Source organism: Ochotona princeps, chromosome X (assembly GCF_030435755.1).
Source record: "Ochotona princeps isolate mOchPri1 chromosome X, mOchPri1.hap1, whole genome shotgun sequence".
Taxonomy (NCBI): Eukaryota; Metazoa; Chordata; class Mammalia; order Lagomorpha; family Ochotonidae; genus Ochotona; species Ochotona princeps.
The window spans coordinates 30,077,273-30,096,581 of record NC_080865.1 but is presented as its reverse complement, the minus strand read 5'-3'; the positions used below and the strand labels follow the sequence as shown (position 1 = coordinate 30,096,581).

At 34.8% G+C, this 19,309-nt stretch overlaps 1 protein-coding gene across 6 annotated transcripts in view; it reads left to right on the top strand.

The window, feature by feature from the left end:
* Positions 1-19,309, top strand: part of CNKSR2 (connector enhancer of kinase suppressor of Ras 2) — a 250,800-nt gene that overhangs the window by 81,787 nt on the left and 149,704 nt on the right. For all 6 annotated transcript variants that reach the window (XM_058658816.1, XM_058658815.1, XM_058658814.1 and 3 more), the window contains exon 5: positions 7,471-7,512. In XM_058658816.1, coding sequence (XP_058514799.1) covers positions 7,471-7,512 — 42 coding nt within the window. The remainder of the gene's footprint in view (positions 1-7,470; positions 7,513-19,309) is intronic.

The following is a 19,309-nucleotide window of genomic DNA, read 5'->3' as shown; positions in this document are numbered from 1 at the left end:
TTATCCTGCAGCAAGTATTGATGCTAACATAGAAGTCATGATACACTGACATCTTCTCTTTGCTGAAAGAATCATAAGGAAAGCATCAAGTTTGTGCCTGGAAACTAAATCTTTCCATGTTTTCTTCCTGAATATCACTTCTGTTGTTTGAAATTGCTGTTACATGCCTTTCCATTTTGTAACAGTTCAAAGGACTAAATATATTTTTCTAGACCTGAACTGCACTTTAGCATTGTAAACATTAGCCACAAATGGTTACTGAAATGTAAATTTAACTTATAATTACAAATTTGGTTCCTCATTTGCACTATCTGCTTTCCAAGTGACAGTAGCCACAACTGTCTGATGGCTATCAAGTTGGACAGTATAGACATGGTACATTTCTGCTATTCCAGAAAGAGCTATTGTAAACCATTATTGTATATATGAATGAAAGAACATATCTTTTTTAAAAAGATTTGCTTTACTTGAAAGTCAGGGTTACAGAGAGAGAGGAGGAAATATAGACAGAGGGAGATCTTCCATCTATTGCTTCACTCCCCAAATGACAGCAATGACCATAGCTGGGTTAATCTGAAACTGGAAGCCAGGAACTTCAATTTCACTCATATAGTTGTAGGGTCCTAAGACTTTGGGACATCCTCTGCTGCTTTGCTAGCCCATAATCAGGGAGCTGAATTTGAAGTAGAGCAGCCGGAACATGAACTGTCAGCCATCTGGGATACGGCATTGCAGGTGGAGGCACAGCCTGTTTACCCCATGGCACTGGCCCATTGTCTTTTTCAACTAGAGTTTCATTTCCAGCATTACATTAAAACCAATTTTAAAGCTTCTTGTGTCCATCATGCTCAGTATGTCACTTAAACACCATTTCTACCTTCTCCCTTTCTATAGCTCTTTTTCCTTGTCACTAATACCCCTTTCTCCACTTGTTTAAGGCCATGCAACTGACTCTTCCTTTGTCTGGGTTCTCAAAAACAGGCATTGTGTGAGATTCTGTGCTCAGCTATCTTTCCATACAGACTATAGTACAATGGTGTCATTGATTTCCTTTAGCTTTCACTTTCAGTTCAATATAAATGTCTCCCAGATCTGGCTTAATTTCTGTTTTGATAGAATTTTTTCAAAAAACATTTGCCAGAAACTTTGTATTACGTAACCTGTCAAACAATTCTAATTTCACAGGCCACAAATAGGATAATTTTAATCCTCTCAAATTTTCTTCTCTGTCTATATCATGCATGCATATATTTGCTTAAGCTTGTGCTCTTAAGGTAATGTTGAACTTTACCTTCCCAGCTATTCTGTGTGTCTGGTGAATCCCTCACAAATTTCTGTTATTTCTGACTATCTGAGGGTAATGTACTAATCCTCAATTCCTTTCCACCATCATACCTAAATACTCCCTGGTATCAGAAAGAAGTTCACTCTCCTCAGTGCTTCCTGGAGATGCAAAATATCCTTGGCATATCTTAGAAGATAAATACTTTTGCAGAAATCTCCATATCTGAAACATAGCAACAAAGTCACACCTGTAGCTTAAAGGAACATGAAGAAAGGATCAAGAGATGCCTATGCGAGTTGTTAGCTGTACCAGAGCATCTCTGCAGCACCTCTTTCCCTTACACATTCATGCACAGCTCACCTTGCTGCATAACATCAGCTATAGTATTGAAGTAGGCTGCCCTGGCTTCAACCCTCCTCAAGTAAAGTCAAAAGTAATCATCAGTTGACAGAGTTAAACTTTTTCTATCCTGGTAGAAGAAGATTCTAGATGGAAATTAGATTGATATAGAAAACTGAAATTGCATTCCCTTTGAAACAAAAATTTTCTCCAACCTAACATTGGTAGCTCTCAGCAATATTATGTCATATTTTTCTCTATTTTCTCTTCTGTGCATTCCTCCCACTTATCTTACATTCTAGCCACAGAAATCTGCTGATTCCTTATCAATAATGTTTTGCTTAGCATGTTCACAGAACCTGATTTGTCTTTCTGTCTTGAATCTCCAATCTCCAGATTTGAAAATCATTTAAGACCAGCTGAACAGTCAGCCATCTGTGTTAGACAGTTATTCCAGAATTATCACCTTATCTGTGAGATCTTTTCTCAGCCTTTATCATATGTAGTCTATATTGTTATTTGAATATTTTCCCCTAATAAATAATGGAATCATGAAAGCCAAGGACCAAATCTAACTAATCTTTTATCACCCAGTAGTGCCTGACAGGTAATGACATTTACAGGATACCAAGAATCATTTTAGTGAAGTGAATTGTGGTGTCACTAAATGAAAGTATGAATGAATTAAAACATAAAGAAAAAGCATCTAACACTAACTCATTGCTTGAATTAATCACTTGAGTATATAAAGATATTTTGCTAGCTTAATAATAGAATATATTGAATTATTTGGTTTAAGTTACCATTACTAAAGGAGTCTCTATATATACAAATATATGTATATGTGTATGTGTGTATATAGAGTCTGTGTGTATAGTCTGTCTATATTACCTATTATATATATATATACTACATTTAGACAGCTGACATTTAAGCCATTATAATGATAAAGTTCTTTAAAATATAGTTGTACATAGTAAAATTGGATCTTATGTGGTAGTATAGGACTAGAAATATTTGTGTGTATTCTACTTTGAATGGCCATTACATCATTTTACAAAAAGAATATTTGACTATGATCCTTTGTAGGTGGATAGTTCATCTGTGGAAGGTTGCTCGTGTACATACAACTTTCTAAATGAAAAAAAAATGACCAAAATTTAGGAGATGTTGTTCAGTTTTATGAACTTTTTCCTCATTAAATGTCCTTCCATGATTTTTAGGAAAAAAATTATGGAAAGGGATAAAGAAGAAATTCAAATTTTATTTTTCATATACAGTAAAAATAAAGTTTTTATAAAACAAAAACAAAAAACCAGTGTAACTACAGAGAATTCCTGGGAGTACATAGCTCCATAACTCTAAATACAATTTAAAATAAAGTTGAATGTTAGCCTGAAAATAAATAGAACGTCACAGGTGTACCTTTCCCTAGGTTGAACAGATTTGTAAAATCTAGATTTCTTGATATGCAGTAACATTTTATTTTTGAAAATTGGAGTATAATGTTTGAGGAAAAGGTTTGGCCCCAATGTATTTCTAAATCTCATGTTGAAAAAAGCATATTTTTTTAAATCACATTTTAATGGAAATAATTTATTAATAATTTGAATCCTCCGTAGTATCTAGGGTTGCTTAAATATTGAGCATGATTAAAATGAATTCCACAAAACTATTACTTACTTAGCAGAATAGAATATAATCATTTAGTTTCTACTCTTTCTCTTAATATAGAGTGATAGGTTAATAGGTGCTCCTTGTGTTGTTTAGTTTTATTGGTTTATTCTGTTTCCTGTGTCCTTACCCTTTGTGATAGCTTCTGACTTTGAATGAAGAATAGGTCCATCTGGCTGAAGCGAGGTAGAGAGTAAATAAGTAGAAGTTACTCAAAACACTAAGTTATTGAAGACAAAAAATTATGTGCTAGGAGGAAAAAAAATTAGTAAATTAAGAGGAGGGGTTTAAAACTTTTAATCAGCTTATTGATTTATGATATTCCTCCATCACATGGTAATCCTACAAGATAGTTCAAGTGTTTTCCCAAAATATCATCATTGTAAAAATCATCTTGTAGGGGCTGGCACCTAGCACAATGGATTAAGCCTCCACCTGTGGTGCTAACAGCCCCTATGGGCACAGGTTCTTGTCTGAGCTGCCCCACTTCCAATCAAGCTCCCAGCTTATGGCCTGAGAAAGCAGCAGAGGATGGTTCAGGACCTTGGGTACCTGCACCCATGTGGGAGACCCAGAGAAAGGCTCCTGCCTCCAGGCTTTGCATCTGCTCAGCTCTGGGCTTTATGACCATCTGGTGAGTGAACCAACCGATGAAGTGCTCGCTCTCAATATTTCCCCCAACCCTCGTAAATCTGCATTTTGAGTACAAAAATAAAAATTTTTAAAAAATCATGCTGAAAGCCTCTACTCTGAACTTAATAAATGTGTATCTGTGAATGAAATCTGAGAACATACATTTTGACCCATTCCCTAAGATAGATAGATAGGGCTAAAATCTGAAAATTACTGGATAGTTTAATTGCCTGATGTGTGATTATATTGCTCTTGCTATCATGTCCTAATTTTTCTGCCTAAATATTTACTGTTTCCAAAAACGAATTATATGCTACTTTTCCTGACTTTTTACTCCGTTACTTGCTTCTTCTACTCCTTAGGTATTTTTAAATCTGTATGTCAGGTATTAGTTTTGCTTATTTAAAATTGAATTTTTTTTCCTGTTTGTGTGTGATGTTTTCAGAGTGGTGGAAAACTTGGTCACTTCAGTCATTTCACATATTTCTTCAGACTTTGTCTCGTGTTGCCATGATAGAATTGTCAAGCATTCATGAGTACTTCATTACTTGAATAATCTCTCATCTTTCATTACAAATGTAATCCCTTCAGTCAGTGAGCTGCAGCTGATGAAAGATTTACGAGTTTGAAATTTGCTAGAGCAATATGCATAGCAGAACCCAGTGGCCATATATTTTAATGAGGTATATTGATATTTAAAATTTTTAGACAATTGCCTTTTCAGAAATTAGCATCTGTTATTTTATGGTATTTGTGTTTCTAAAGCATTTTAAAATTTAAAGCAGTTGAAAACCTTAAAATTAAACATCTTTTAATTTGTTTCTGTGAATGCCTATTTCCCCAAACTGTGCTGCTTCTGTATCAGTTGACCATGTTTTATTCATCATTGTCTCTGTAGCATAATTAGTATTTGTGGAATGGACAAGGGTGAAACATTTGGCTCAGTTGTTAGAATGCTAATTGTGGTACCTACATTTCACCTTAGAGGCCCTAGGTTCCATGCCAAGCTCTGGCTCTTGACTCTGGTTTCCTGCTGATGCAGACTCTGGAAAGGCAGCAGTGATAGATGGCTGAAGTAGTTAGACTTCTGCCGCTTACATGGAAGGCCTGGATTGCATTCCTAGCTGTTAGGTGATGGTTCTTGTCCTGGCTGCTCCACTTCCCATCCAGCTCCCTGCTTGTGTCCTGGGAAAGCAGTAAAGGATGGCCCAAAGCCTTGGGACCCTGTACCCATGTGGGAGGCCAGGAAGAGGCTCAGGGCTTCAGATGGGCTCAGCTCCAGCCTCTGTGGCCACTTGGGTAATGAACCAACAGATAGAAGATCTTTCTTTCTGTCTCTTCTTTCTGTAAATCTCTATTTCCAATAAAAATAAAAATCTTTAAAAGAAAACTGAAGCTTTTTTAAAACTTCTTCAGTCCTACACATATGCTTGCTTACTGCTATACTAAAAGTACTTTCTAATGACGTAAGAATTCTAGAATGAAAATCACATGATTGTACAGTTGTTTCATCTTACAAGGCACACAACAGATTCAGCAAAATAACACCACTATCAACAAACAATAGGATTACTGAGAACAATTTAAGATTATTGTTGCAGTTCTTTTTATTACAACACACTAGGGAACTGAGCAAAATTACTGTATTTTAAAGACTTGAACTAGTTACTTTCTGTGTCATTATATCACAAGTAGGACAAATATTTAGATTATGTGTACTTTTGTCCTTGAAGAGAAGCCCTTTGAAGCTTAAAATTTAATCCTGTTGTATGAATCTCGAAGGTAGAATACTCTTGAAACACCACTCCATTGCAGCTGAAGCAAGGTTTAGAAGCATTGGGAGGAACTGGGCAACTTTCCAGCTTTCTAAATTCATCTCTTCTAAACATAACTGTGTTTGAGGTTGTTTTAAATCAGATTCTTCCAAATTGACATATATGTGTACTTTGAAAGAATTAATGTTTTACTTCAATTGAACTCTTCTGTGCATTTAATTCACAATTAGCTAAAGAATTGATTTATTCAAAGACGTGGCTGCCTTTGTAAGAATTGTTTACTTTTGGGCCCAGCAGCGTGGCTTAGCGGCTAAAGTCCTCGCCTTCAACGCCCCGGGATCCCATATGGGCGCTGGTTCTAATCCCGGCAGCTCCACTTCCCATCCAGCTCCCTGCTTGTGCCCTGGGAAAGCAGTCAAGGACGACCCAATGCTTTGGGATCCTGCACCCACGTGGGAGACCTGGAGGAAGTTCCTGGTTCCTGGCTTTGGATCGGCACAGCACCGGCCGTTGTGCTCACTTGGGGAATGAATCATTGGACGGAAGATCTTCCTCTCTGTCTCTCCTCCTCCTCTCTGTATATCTGACTTTGTAATAAAAATAAATAAATCTTAAAAAAAAGATTGTTTCCTTTAACATAAGAGCCCCCTTGAATACTGAGAAAAGGCAAAACCTAATTCTTAGGTATTTCTGTTAGTTTTGAAATGTATCAGACCTAAAATTTACTTTGAAAAACTTGCCCCTGACGTGCATACTTACTTCTAACAGGTGTTGTACTGAAATATTACCATCAAAAGTTATGTTGAACAAGACTTGTCCTTGGTAAAAATAAATTCAGGGGAAAATGAAATGGATTGTTACTCTTTAAAATATTGGTTCTTTCAAAAACTATAAATAGCAATTAAGTTTATTTTTATATAAAGGTAATGAGTTTTTAAGTCATTAAAATAATGCAATACAATAATACATGGCTAAAATGAATTTATCACTTGCTGTATAGTAGATGCTATGCTCTGAGATTCATTTCATTTTCTAATTTAATTCTCACAATACCCTTATTGGATTACTGCTAATGCATATCGTTGCCTCTTATATAAACTGGGGAAAGTGAGAGTTAATTTTAGAAGCAAAAATCATTTTGTAATATTGCTACTTATTATATATAAATCACTAGCATCTTTTTAAGACACTAGTTTTTTAAAAAGAATTTTTTCTAAATTTCAAGGAGCCAAATTTAGATAAGAATTGTAAACTTGGTATTAGTAACGTATCAATTTTAAATTTATACCAAACTATTTGATTGCTTATTAATACTTGAAAATATTACAAACATGAAATTTTTATAACAAACTAAATCTCCATATTTCAGAGTTGTAATATATGATGATTTAGTATTTGAGATGTTGAAGATATTTCAACAAAATATATGTAATAAAAGGAAAAGTCATAGAAAATAGTTAAAATACAATTTTGTGTATTTGTTTTAAAACATTTAGTGTTCCTTTTTCATTATGAATAGTATATTTTTTAAGGTCGATAAATTAGAAAATACAGTTAGGCAAAAGTAAGGTTATCCTTTGTAACCTATTTTCAGAGCCAGCCTCTACTAATGTTTTGGTTTATACTATTATAGTTGTTTTTCTCATTGTTACTGCTGTTTATACTTGGATTCTCAATACTTTCTTAAGCTACACTACAATTCCTAGGAAAATATCTTAAACAAATGCTCCATTTTTTAACATAATTTATGTATCCTTTTTTCAGGATTGTACTGTTTATGAAACAGAAAATAAAATTCTTCATGTGGTAAGTATACTTGGATTTATTTTTATGTTTGCTAGAAGATATTTCTTTCTTTTACCAGTAATTAAATAAAAGGCCATTGCTTGCAAAAAAAAAAGTCATAAAAATCTATCTGCTTTAGTTTAAGTACATTTTTGTGTGAAATATATGAAAGAATCTAAATATAACAATTATATTTATAATAGCTATCTGCTATAGCTACTGGGAAAGCATAAATATAATGTTTTAGGATTTTAATATGTGTTGGCATTGGGAAACAATAAAATTAACAATCCAGTAAAAAGGGAATTTGACATAAGTTTTTACTATCTATCTGTGACAAAAAGGCATCAGAGAAATAATTCCCCTCTATCATCGTCAAAATTACAGTGATCTGAGTGGATGCTTACCAAACCACCTTCGAAATAATAATAATATGGCGATGAATGTAGAATTAACTCATGATGTTGCATATATTTTATTACTAGAAATGAAGTAGTGATACTCAAATATGTTATTTTCTACAGAAACATCTTTTTGCTTATTAGAGAACAGTTGACCTCTCTTTTCATAAATCTGTTTCTTGATGGATGCTGGTCTGTCACCGTAACTTCTCACCACTCATTTGAGATCACATGATTTCTGCATCTGTTAGGTTCTAGGTGAAGAAGATCCATATGCTTGCCAAAGGTCATTTCTAATGTCTTCTACTTCCAGTTTATAAGATTATTTCTACAATGTCGAAATATTTCTAAATATAATATCATTGTATATTTATGAAAGGTAACATTTTTGAACATCTTACCTAAAGAGTGGGGATAAGTGTCAATTCAAAATGTCAGCAGAGGACTCTATGCTTGGTATATGCTTACAATGAAAGAATCTCAACTGATCTTGAACTGTGGTAATGCAACAAGGTGGAGGAATCCACCATGGGGGGGGGAGGGTTTGGGGAGGGTTTGGGGGAATCCCAATATGTATAAAACTGTGTCACATAATGCCATGCAATTAATAAATATAAATATATATATAATAAATAAAACAAAGTAAAAGAAAAAAACAAAATGTCAGCAGAGCAGCGTTTCTGTTCCTCTGTTGTTTTCTACTATATGAATGATGCCAAGTAATCCTTTTCTAATCCTCTTCCCTTTATTATGCAGCAATGATACTCTTCAACATTTATGAGGATGATTTCAGGAATGGAGAATTGATGTACTCCATTCCTACTTAGTCCAGGAGTGATAATAATTACTGTTTTAATCTACCTATAAAACATGGAGGATGGAAGAAAACTAATATTTAAAGTCCATCTGTTCCAAGTATTAGGTCAGGTTCTATAAACACATCATCTACTCTCCATTTTATAGAGAGGCTAAGGGTCACAAATATTAATCTATAAAAGTGTTGAGTTTATTTTTTTAAACACTGAAACTATTAATAATAACTATACATAGTTATGGGATACGGTTTGACATTTCTGTTTTCCTTTGCTACTCAAAACATTTAAAATTGTATTGTAATATTTAATAACTTTTTAACATTTTATAATACTTAACTCATGTTGGTATTATATACATTCACAGATATTTTTCTTGAAAACACATTTATATATAATATAGGGTTCATGATCATAATGTAAGGAAAGAATGATGTAGTGTCTTATAAATAATATAATTCAGTGAATACAAAATAACTCTCCACATACCAAATAATGTGGTATACATGCAGTTTTTAGACTCTGACACTATTAATTTCCACGCATGAGAAAAGCATGTGGTACTTGTCTTTCTGTGCTGGCTTATTCCATTTATGCTGGCTTATTCCATTTAGCATAATGATCTCCAATTACATCCATGTTGTTATAAATGTCAGGATTTCATTCTTTTTATGGCAAAATAATATTCCAGTATATGTATGTTTATTACATTTTCTTTATCCATTCACCAGTTGACAGACATTTAGGTTGATTCCATATCTTTGCTGTTTCGAACTGCCCTACTGTAAACATGGGAATACAGGTGTCTTTTTCTATGTTGACTTCCTTTCCTTTGTATGTATGCCCAACAGCGGGAGAGCTGGATCATGGAACAAATCCAGTTTTAGTTTTTTGAGGATTCTTCCATCCTGTTTTCCACAATGGTTGTACTAATTTACATTCCCACCAATGGTTTCTAAGAGTATAGATCTGACACCAAACTCCATGCCCTTTCCAGATATGACACTTAAAAACAATTCTAGTTTCTTGAGGCTATGAATTGTATTGTCTTGTTTTGTATGGAACATAAGGTTGTTACCTAGCTGTGCACATTGTGCCAATAACTAAGGAGTATCAACAGACTCATTCCCTCCTATATTTTACTTCTTAAGAATGACCTTTTTGTGGGCCATTGAATTTTCTGTGACAATGAGTGCCCTTTTAAAGGAGTTAGTTTCCTGAATTGGGCTTTAGTCTATTATGATAGATAGATTCTTTATGGCACGTATTTGAAAGCTCTTATTGACGTTAGTCTGTGGTATAATTTTCTGTTTGTAAAGCTTCTCAAGAATAATCTCTTCATGCTATTGCTGTCAACAAGACATATATTTTTTGTTGTGTATTGACTGCCACAAACTTAACATCAAAATTTGTAGCCTGTAATTGGGAAGTTCATGTCATGGCATTCATTTTGTGCATTTGCTTGGTTGTCCATGATTTCTATTAGCTTTGTTTTTCTCAGTGCATATTTTTAGTTGTTGAAATTATATTTTATTGCATAATTATAATTAATATTCAAATGTCAACAAAGAAACTATACTCAGTTAAGAAAGAATCTCTAGGGACTGTAAAAATATGAAATATTATTTCTGAAGAAAATGCAGTTTATTCTGTGATGGTATAACAGAAATTAATTTAAACAGTGTTGTGGGATATTTCTTATACAATGGATCTTAAATATTTTTTTCATGAATTAGGACAAGGAAATAAGTCCGTGGGGGCAGAAAATCATAACTGAAAAATGAAACTGTGATAATCCTATATTGAGACATGTATTACTACATGAAAATTTAGAATAAGCAGTCAGTATCCCAGTTCTCTGTCTCTGCTCAACTATAGTGATTTCTGCTAACAGATTGGATATCATATGGTTTACAATAGTAGAAGTGAAATGCTATAAGAAAAAAAACCTATATATGCTAATATTTGGAGATTTTTTGTTGAACATCTTGATCCCTTCATGGTTACAAAACAGTGAAGGCCACTGGTAAATATATGTTGCCATATAAACAACTTTCAATGATTTATTACCATTTTAGATAGTAATTAGATACACAAGAATTTCCTGATATTTGCAAAAGTCCTCTAATAGGGTTCTAAACTGGATAACACCTGTTTTCCCATATCACAATTTCAACAATTAGCTAACATTCAGTGAAATTGCCAGGAAGGTAGTTCATATTATCAGCTGTAACCTCATACATAAATACAGTTGATTTTTGCTCATGATCCTAAACATTATAGAGAAAGAACACTGATTTGGGCTAAGAAAACCTTTCGTTTTAATTTTCATGCTAAATCATTATAGATGTGGAAACTTAGGCATATTCTTAAAATCTTTAGCTGGTTCTTTAGCCTGATCATAGAGAACAAAGCATAAAGCAAAGAATGTATTTGCCATTCCTTAAAGTAGATCGCTATACCATCCAACAAGACTGATAAAGGTATGCAAGAAGGCAGGGAAAACCACATGGAAAATATGTTAGGAAAGTTGTTACCCAGTTTTATGGAATTGTTCCCAAGGGAGCAAGGTCAACAGCATAAGACCCTTCATTGGAGGGCTTTCCTATTAGCCCTGTCAGTCAAAAGCTTCCCCCTGCCTTTCTGATTGCAGAATCATCAGCTTCATTCAAGCTTCCACACATATTGTAAGTAATACAGAGATGATGAAAAATATATGGGAGGATGTATGAAGGGTATTTGGAAATGCTCCAGCATTTTATAGAAGTTACTTGAACATCTTCAGAGTATGGTATCTGTGTGGGATTCTAGAACCAATCCCCTGTGAGTACTGAAGGACAACTGTATTCTGTATGATTATCATAACTTAGATTCTTTCTGAAATACGCAATTTATGATAAAGGGTTGAATGGAGAGAGTTTATGTTGGCAGTGACCCCAAAGCCGAGAAACAATAGGGAAGAGTCAGTATGGATTATAGAGTTGTTTGTCTTTGTAATGAACTGAGTTTCAGAGAGCCCTGTAGAAAATACCGCAGTATTGTACAACTTGTCTGCCAAAAAATGAAGATGCAGAGTTTATCACTTGGCTCTAATCTATTCTCCCATTGGCCAAAGGTTGCTCCTTGGAGTATTAACTCTTTTGTATTACCAAGATTTTGGAGGCATCTCCTGCAAAAAAAAAGTGAAAGTTGTGCAACTGAGATCAAGACAGAAAAATAACCTTGGAAAAATTTTCTGGAATTCTGAGAAGAAAAATGAGTTCTTCTACATGGCAATAGAAAATGCTTTGGATCACATATAATAATCTAACAGTGACTAAAGGCAAAATTTATAAGAAGCAAAATAATTTCAAACAGTAGATATAGCATTTTGGGTAGAAAAGAAATACACTTATGGTGGGGAAAATAACTTGAAGAAATATTCCAAAGACTTCATTTTGATTGACTTTAGAAGGAGTAAATTTAAGGACATTAACTGAGTTATGTTTATGTAATAGTTAAGTGTATCATAGCAAGCATGCATACATTTCATGATCAGGAAAAATTGAATAACATCCATAGAAATGCAAGAATAGCAACACAACACAAAAATCTGTATATAAAAATAAACATTTCTGACAAATGAATAGAAGTTTAAAATAGGTAAGGAGTATAGTATTCATAGTCAACCACTGACTGATACAAAGACTCAGTGAAATTTTTTCAATGCCAGGTTTGTTTAAAAATCTGATGTAATATATTAGTAGTCCTTGATAATTTCTTCATTTAAATCATTGATGTACAAGTAAATATGTGTCTATTTTTATTTTCTTTTAAAAAGGAAAAAAGAAGAGCAGCCCTCACATTACTAGACAGTTAATGGTAGCTTGAGATATCCTAGAGCACATCAACTGTCTTCGTCCAGGCCCTACCCCTTAATCTTTATCACTCAAAGATTTCCTATATCCAAGGAATTCCTCAAGAAAATGCAAGCATCAAAGTGCCCTTCGGTAACTGAGTGCGATGAGATAGAAAGATGAGGAACATTGTGAGATGTTCTATGTAAATGTACATTTAAGTAAGAATAAAGAGAAGGGGCTGGCACTGTGGCTCACCAGGCTAGTCCTCTACTGTGAAATGCCAGCATCCCACGTGAGTGTCAGTTCTAGTCCCAGCTGTTCTACTTCCTATCCATCTCCCTGCTTATGGACTGGGAAAGCAGTGGATGATGGCTGAAGTCCTTTGGTCCCTTTAACTAGGAAGAAGCTCCTGGCTCCTGGCTTCAGATCATCTCAGCTGCTGCCATTGTGACCACTTGGGGAGTGAGCCAACAGATGGGAAACATCTCTCTCTTAATCCCTCCTCTCTGTAAATCTGCATTTCAAATAAAAATCAATAAATCTAAAAAACATTAAAATAAATTCTTAAAAACAGGAGCAGGTGCCTTCTTTATATTAGGAAAGAGTTCATCCCTAAGAAGTATATTTGCTAGGAAAATTTGTTTAATATTCTGAATAAGAGTCAAATATGCCTGTATCAAAAAAAAAAAAAAAATAGCACACCACAAAAAACGACTGAATGACTGAACTGAGAGCACAAACAGCTAAGTTATGTGAAATTAACAACTCTGAAATAGAAATTAAATCATGCTGACAACAGTGAAAAGCAAATTGGAAGTTACAGAAAACTATCAATTCATAGACATGAATGCTCACAGGCCTAGATCCACGTTCAAATTAAACCCATCTAATGCTGTTGGGAAGTTGGAAGCAATAGAAACTTTGCTGCCTGGTATCTGCGTGAACCGTTTTTCAAAGATCAGTTTTAACTGATTTCAAGGCACAAAATTGTTACCACTAGCATTTGTGTAGCATTTACAATATGCATCAGGCACTATGTTTCAAAATTTTGTTTTTTTATCATTATCTCTTGTTGTACTATATACAAATGACTGTCCTCATAAGAACCGTCTGAGTATTGCTACCATTACCTCTATTTTTCAAATGAAGAAACCGAAGCACAGAGAGGTTAGGTGACTTTCCTGAAGTGACACAAGTAAGAAGGATTTAAGGTAAGGTTTGAACTCAATCTGGCTCCAGGATTTCTATTGCTGTAACCTTTTGGGGGATCTGTTCTAAAAATAAATTATAGAACACAGTAATATTTTCTATATAAGACTTTTGTAGCCACATTATATAGAATACTGAAAATAGGAAATAATAGAATAATATTTTAGTAAACTATGGCACATTCACAGGATGAAGTATTTGCTATTCACTAGCTGAAATAGCTACTATCTGAAATCGTTTTGCAAATATGCTGTATTCATGAATATGCGTAAGTATTCATGTGCCAATATTAAAAGATTCTAAACGAGAATGTCAAATAAAAAACAAATTAAAGGAACTATATATGCAGGATGAATCACTACTATTGAAAACTAAATATATTCTATAAGATTAATTTGCTTAGTAAAATTTGGCTTTTTTACTCTTTGAAGTATAATATTGCTTTCATAATAAAAATGTGTATTTTATGATAAAAAGTATGCATTCTGGTACTTATAAAGCCTTCTAACAGATAATTTTATAGGACACATGATGCAATAGTCAAAAATGACTTTTTCAGTCCTTGGATTCAATTATCTGTTCACTTATCTCTAAAATTTAGAGAGTTGTTTCTGCTTAAAATTAGAAAATAGTAGGCTGTGAGAATCTAAAAGCCTGATGGGAAAGGAAGTTGTTTGTAGTTTCAGACAGGGAAACTGATATGAAATGTGAGAATGACTAAAAGGAGACTGAACAGCTTGAATTTCCTTGGAACTAGCCTTTAAATATAATAAAGCAGATGACAGCATAATCACAAAGGACAAAAGGCAATGTAGGTAAACAATGTACTAAATGTACTATATAGCTGAGTGATTATTTACTGGAGATAAATAATATATTTCACCACTATTGATCTGAAATCTTGCAATTAGGCTGATTCCCAGATTGTGCATTCTCTGACATTTTGAGAACCACCTGTCTGCCTGCACAAATCCGTTTATTTGGTTAATTGGCGACAGAGAATCTGGAGTTCTTTTCAGTTCTGCGGCTGCTTTCTTCTCACTCCCACCATTCGCTACCGCCACTGAATTTGAAGAGAAGCCATTTCAGACCTCATGCTTCATCAAACTTCCCCTGCTTCCTGCAGCCCTGCTCCTCTCCAGTTGTCAACTTTGATAAAGTCAGGGAATCCCAAGCCAAACACAATCATTAACATCAGGGTGCTTAAATCAGGTTGTTTTAAGCTCACATGCATTACCTAGCAATGTGGCCTGATATATGCCATTTGTTTTGTATTAACAAAATTTGTATTGTAAATTACAAATACAATGAATACCTATTCTTTTATTTTTCGTGTTAAACTTACCTTTTAACTGTTACGAATAGATGTTATCTTGTCTTATCTCTCCTCTCCTGGCTTCCACATGGCCAGCCCTGGCTATCATCAGCCTTTGTACTTTTGTACTTGTGCTGGCTTGTTTCTCTCTTTCTCTCTCTCTCTCTCTTTCTTTGCATTTCAAATCATTTTTTAGAAGATGCATATTTATGTTTTCAGTTCATGTGACCCTTGCTGCTTCTACTCCTTCAGTCTCTGTAGTCAACCAAAAGAAGGATGCGATATTACTAAAAGAGTTGTTGGTTTCTTGAGTATTAGATTATGTTTGGACTTTCATATTTTGTTGGCTAATTGCATTGGTGATTATTTTAACTATAAGTTAACTTCTTCATAAGCAGTGTCCCATACAGGAAAGAAGAAAGGACAAATCCAGATAAAATATAATAGAAATACAGAATCTTTGTCTTCCCTGGACCAAGGGAAAATGTGTATATAGCAAAGGAAAGATGGCCAATGTGAGCAATTAAAATAATCCTTCTTGTTATGATTTAGGTAGACAATATATAAGGACGTAAGGGAGACTGGCTATGGTTTTTCTTGTTAACACTGTATTTATTCAATATGCTATGCCTTGGAAAATGTTGCATATTCAGATCCTGAGAGTATACTCCATTCATTTTTGTTGTAGAGTCAAGTCAGGACACAGTCTGAGGGTTCGATGACTTGATACCCTGGCTCCATTCTCAGTTTGCCATCTGAGAATAAGTTAGATTAGTCTTTCTGATTAAGTTAGGAGAATGGCACACCTGTGATTTCTAAGGTTAAAAAAACCATACGTCTTTGGTTAAAACCACATACTTATTAAAAAAAAAAAAAAAAAGGCAGGGCCCGGCCCAGTAGCCTAGCTGCTAAAGTCCTCACTTTGTGTGTCCCAGGATCCTATATGGGCACCGGTTCTAATCCCAGTAGCCCTACTTCCCATCCAGCTCCCTGACTGTGGCCTGGGAAAGCAGTCGAGGACGGCCCAAAGCCTTGGGAACCTGCACCCACGCGAGAGGCCTGGAAGAAGTTCCTGGCTCCTGGCTTCAGATCGGCTCAGTTCCGGCCATTGAGGCTACTTGGAGAGTCAATCATTGGACAGAAGATCTTCCTCTCTGTCTCTCGTCCTCTCTGTATATCTGACTTTGCAATGAAAATAAAATAAATCTTTTTAAAAAAAGGCAGTATGACCACAAGAGTGATGAATCAGAGGACTGTTTATCTTAACACCAATTTAAAACAGTGGATTATTATTTAACCATTCCATATGTTTTCAAGGATAGTGTAGTTTTTTTTTTTTTTTTAAAGTGCAGTGGTAGTCACTGCAAATGTATTGATTTTTTACAAGATAGTTGAATCGGTTTGGAGACAGAAACCATATAGTAATGTAAACAGGGAGTGTTTGTTATAAAGACTTATTAAACTATGACAGGAAAGTACTCATAATGATGTAAAGAGAATCTAAAATCATGCCCTAGGACTGAGACTCAGCATTCACATTAGCACATGTTAGGATTCAACATCTTCCCAAGGCTAGGGATATGAGGTTACCTAGGCAAGAGCTAGCCCATGTGTACAAAGCTAACAGGAAACAGCCTTTCAGAATGTAAATTACGCTAGTGGAAGTAAACACTGCAAACTGAGGTACTGCTATGGGTAAGATACCTGAAGAGGGTGATGAGATAGGTTCAAGATTTTCCCCTAAACCCAGGCTGCAGAGTCAGTGAGGCACTACATGGCTGAGTCAGAGCACCACCAAATTCCTCATACATGTGTGCCGCTGATGGAGAGCTCTTTCTATAGAAAGAGAAAATAAGCAGACCAATAGAACCTAGAAAAGCCTACTGTCCCCCCGCCTTACTGTGTCCCTCCAGTGCCCTCTACTGACCAAAACACAACATTGTGCTCTCACTGTAAAAGAAATATTTTAAGCTCACATTCCATTACTAGAGAATAAGCACGAAAGAATAAATATTGGTGCTTGCAACATGCACAACTAACACAGTACACTTACCTGTTAAGTAGACAATCCCATGCATAGAACTTTCAAATTCCTTAACTGGTGAAGACTGCTCCCAGGTCTCCCGTTTGGTCCATATTTTGTCATAAAGCATGTGTATGTAGTGCCTGAATTTTGATTTTTCCAGGGGCTCTTCCAATGATAAACAATGAAGTACTTCAAAACTGTTACTTGTATTCGAATATAAAGTGAAATTATTTTTTTTAATTTACTCCAGAGGCAAAGAAACATTGACATGGGGTAGCAGAGGGAGACAGACAAAATGGGAAAAAATAGCTTGTGCATATTTGATTCCCAAATATCCACAGCAGCTTAAGAGTTGGCTAGGCCACAGGTGTTAGCTAGGAACTCAACCTAGGTCTCCACTTAAGTGGCAGGGGTCAAATGATGAGAGCCATCCCTGCTGCCACATAGGTGCATGTTAGCAAGAAGCTGAAATCAAGTTCAGCTTGAACTCAAACCCAGGTATCCCAATATGAGATGCACACATCCTAACTGGCATCACAAGTGTTAGGGCAAATACCCACCCTAAATCAAATCATCATTCTGATAAGCTACATTTTAGTTAAGCAATGGATAGATCCTTAAGCCTGGAAAGTTGCATGTCCTCTAGTAGGTGATCTCTGTATTGGGATCCACCAATAAATGAATAAACCAGCAGGAAAATAGAATGGAGATTTTGTGATAGTTTGTTCTGGTTTCAGGACTTAACTATCAGAAATGAGAATAAAATTCCTGGACATGTACACCTTAGCAAGTTTGATTCAGGATTCAAATAGGATTATTCCTAGGGATCCAAGGTTGTATCAACATACAGAAATCAGTAGGAATCGTGCACCACATCAGGAGAATGAAGGACAAACATTGTATGATCATCCCAGTAGATGTTGGGATGGTATTTGATAAAATCCAACATCCCTTCATGATAAAAGCTATAAATATATATCGAAGGAAAGTACTTCAAAATATAAATTTATATATATATATATATATATATATATATATATATATATATTATATGTAAGCAGCTAACTCATAATGCAGGAAAGCTGAACGAGAGGACAAGGATGCCCACTTTAACGACTCTTGTCCAATGTAGTGCTAGAAGACTAGCCACAGTGATTGGACATGAGAAAGAAATGAAGGGCATCCAAATTGGAAAAGAAAAACTTATATTGTTGCTGTTTGATGATTGTTACCTTACATATTAACCCCAAAATCACAGGAAGCAACAATAGAAAATATACAGACAACAAAAATAGACAAAGGGGCTTTTAAAAGTGATAAGACAGCCTAAGAAATAGGAAAAAATATTTGCAAACTGTACATCTGAAAGACAGTAATGATACTCAGCATCTGTGCTTGATAACATTCTAAGGTGGATCCCAAAATCCCTGATCCCTAGTGTATAACCACTTGTTTAAAATGTGATTGAGACCAGTTAATATGACAGATTACTATCACATAATTAATATTTGCCCAATGGCAAAGGTTAAAGGATTTTACAGATATTTTTAAGTTCATTTTGGAGGGAGGGATGAAAAAAGTTTGGAACATGCAATTTTTAATTGTTTTTTAATGTCTGTTTAACAGACATAAATACTGCACATACCTGTAGGATAGTATGTGGAAATTAATTATATGTATGTGTTGTATAATATTCTGTGCACCTACTGGATATTGTTTGCTAATTCTTTCTCCAGATCAGGGAAATTTTCCCATATTATATCATTAGATGCATGTTTAACCCCAGCTTCTCTTTTTGCATCTTCTGGAACTCCCAAAACTCTTAGATTTGGCCTTTTAATAATGTTTCTTAATTTTTGAATACTTTTTTTTTAGCTTGAACCAACTCTGCTTCCAGTTTTTTTTATTTTTTTTCCCCGTTGTGACAAGAAATATCTTCCAAATCTGAGATTCTTTCTTCTGCCTCATTCATTCTGTTGAGACTTTCCACTGAATTTTTAATTTGTGCTATTGCATCCTTCATTTCCAATAATTTGGCTTGATTTTGTTTCAGTGTTGCTATTTCCTGTGACATAATCCTTAAATCCCTTGAACTCCTTTATGTGCATGTAGTAGTCAAGAAGCTTTATAATGAGTTTCTGAATTCTGTATCCCTCATTTTCTCAATGTATTCTTCAGTTAACTCTGAGATTGGCAAAGGCTTTTGCTCCTTTCCA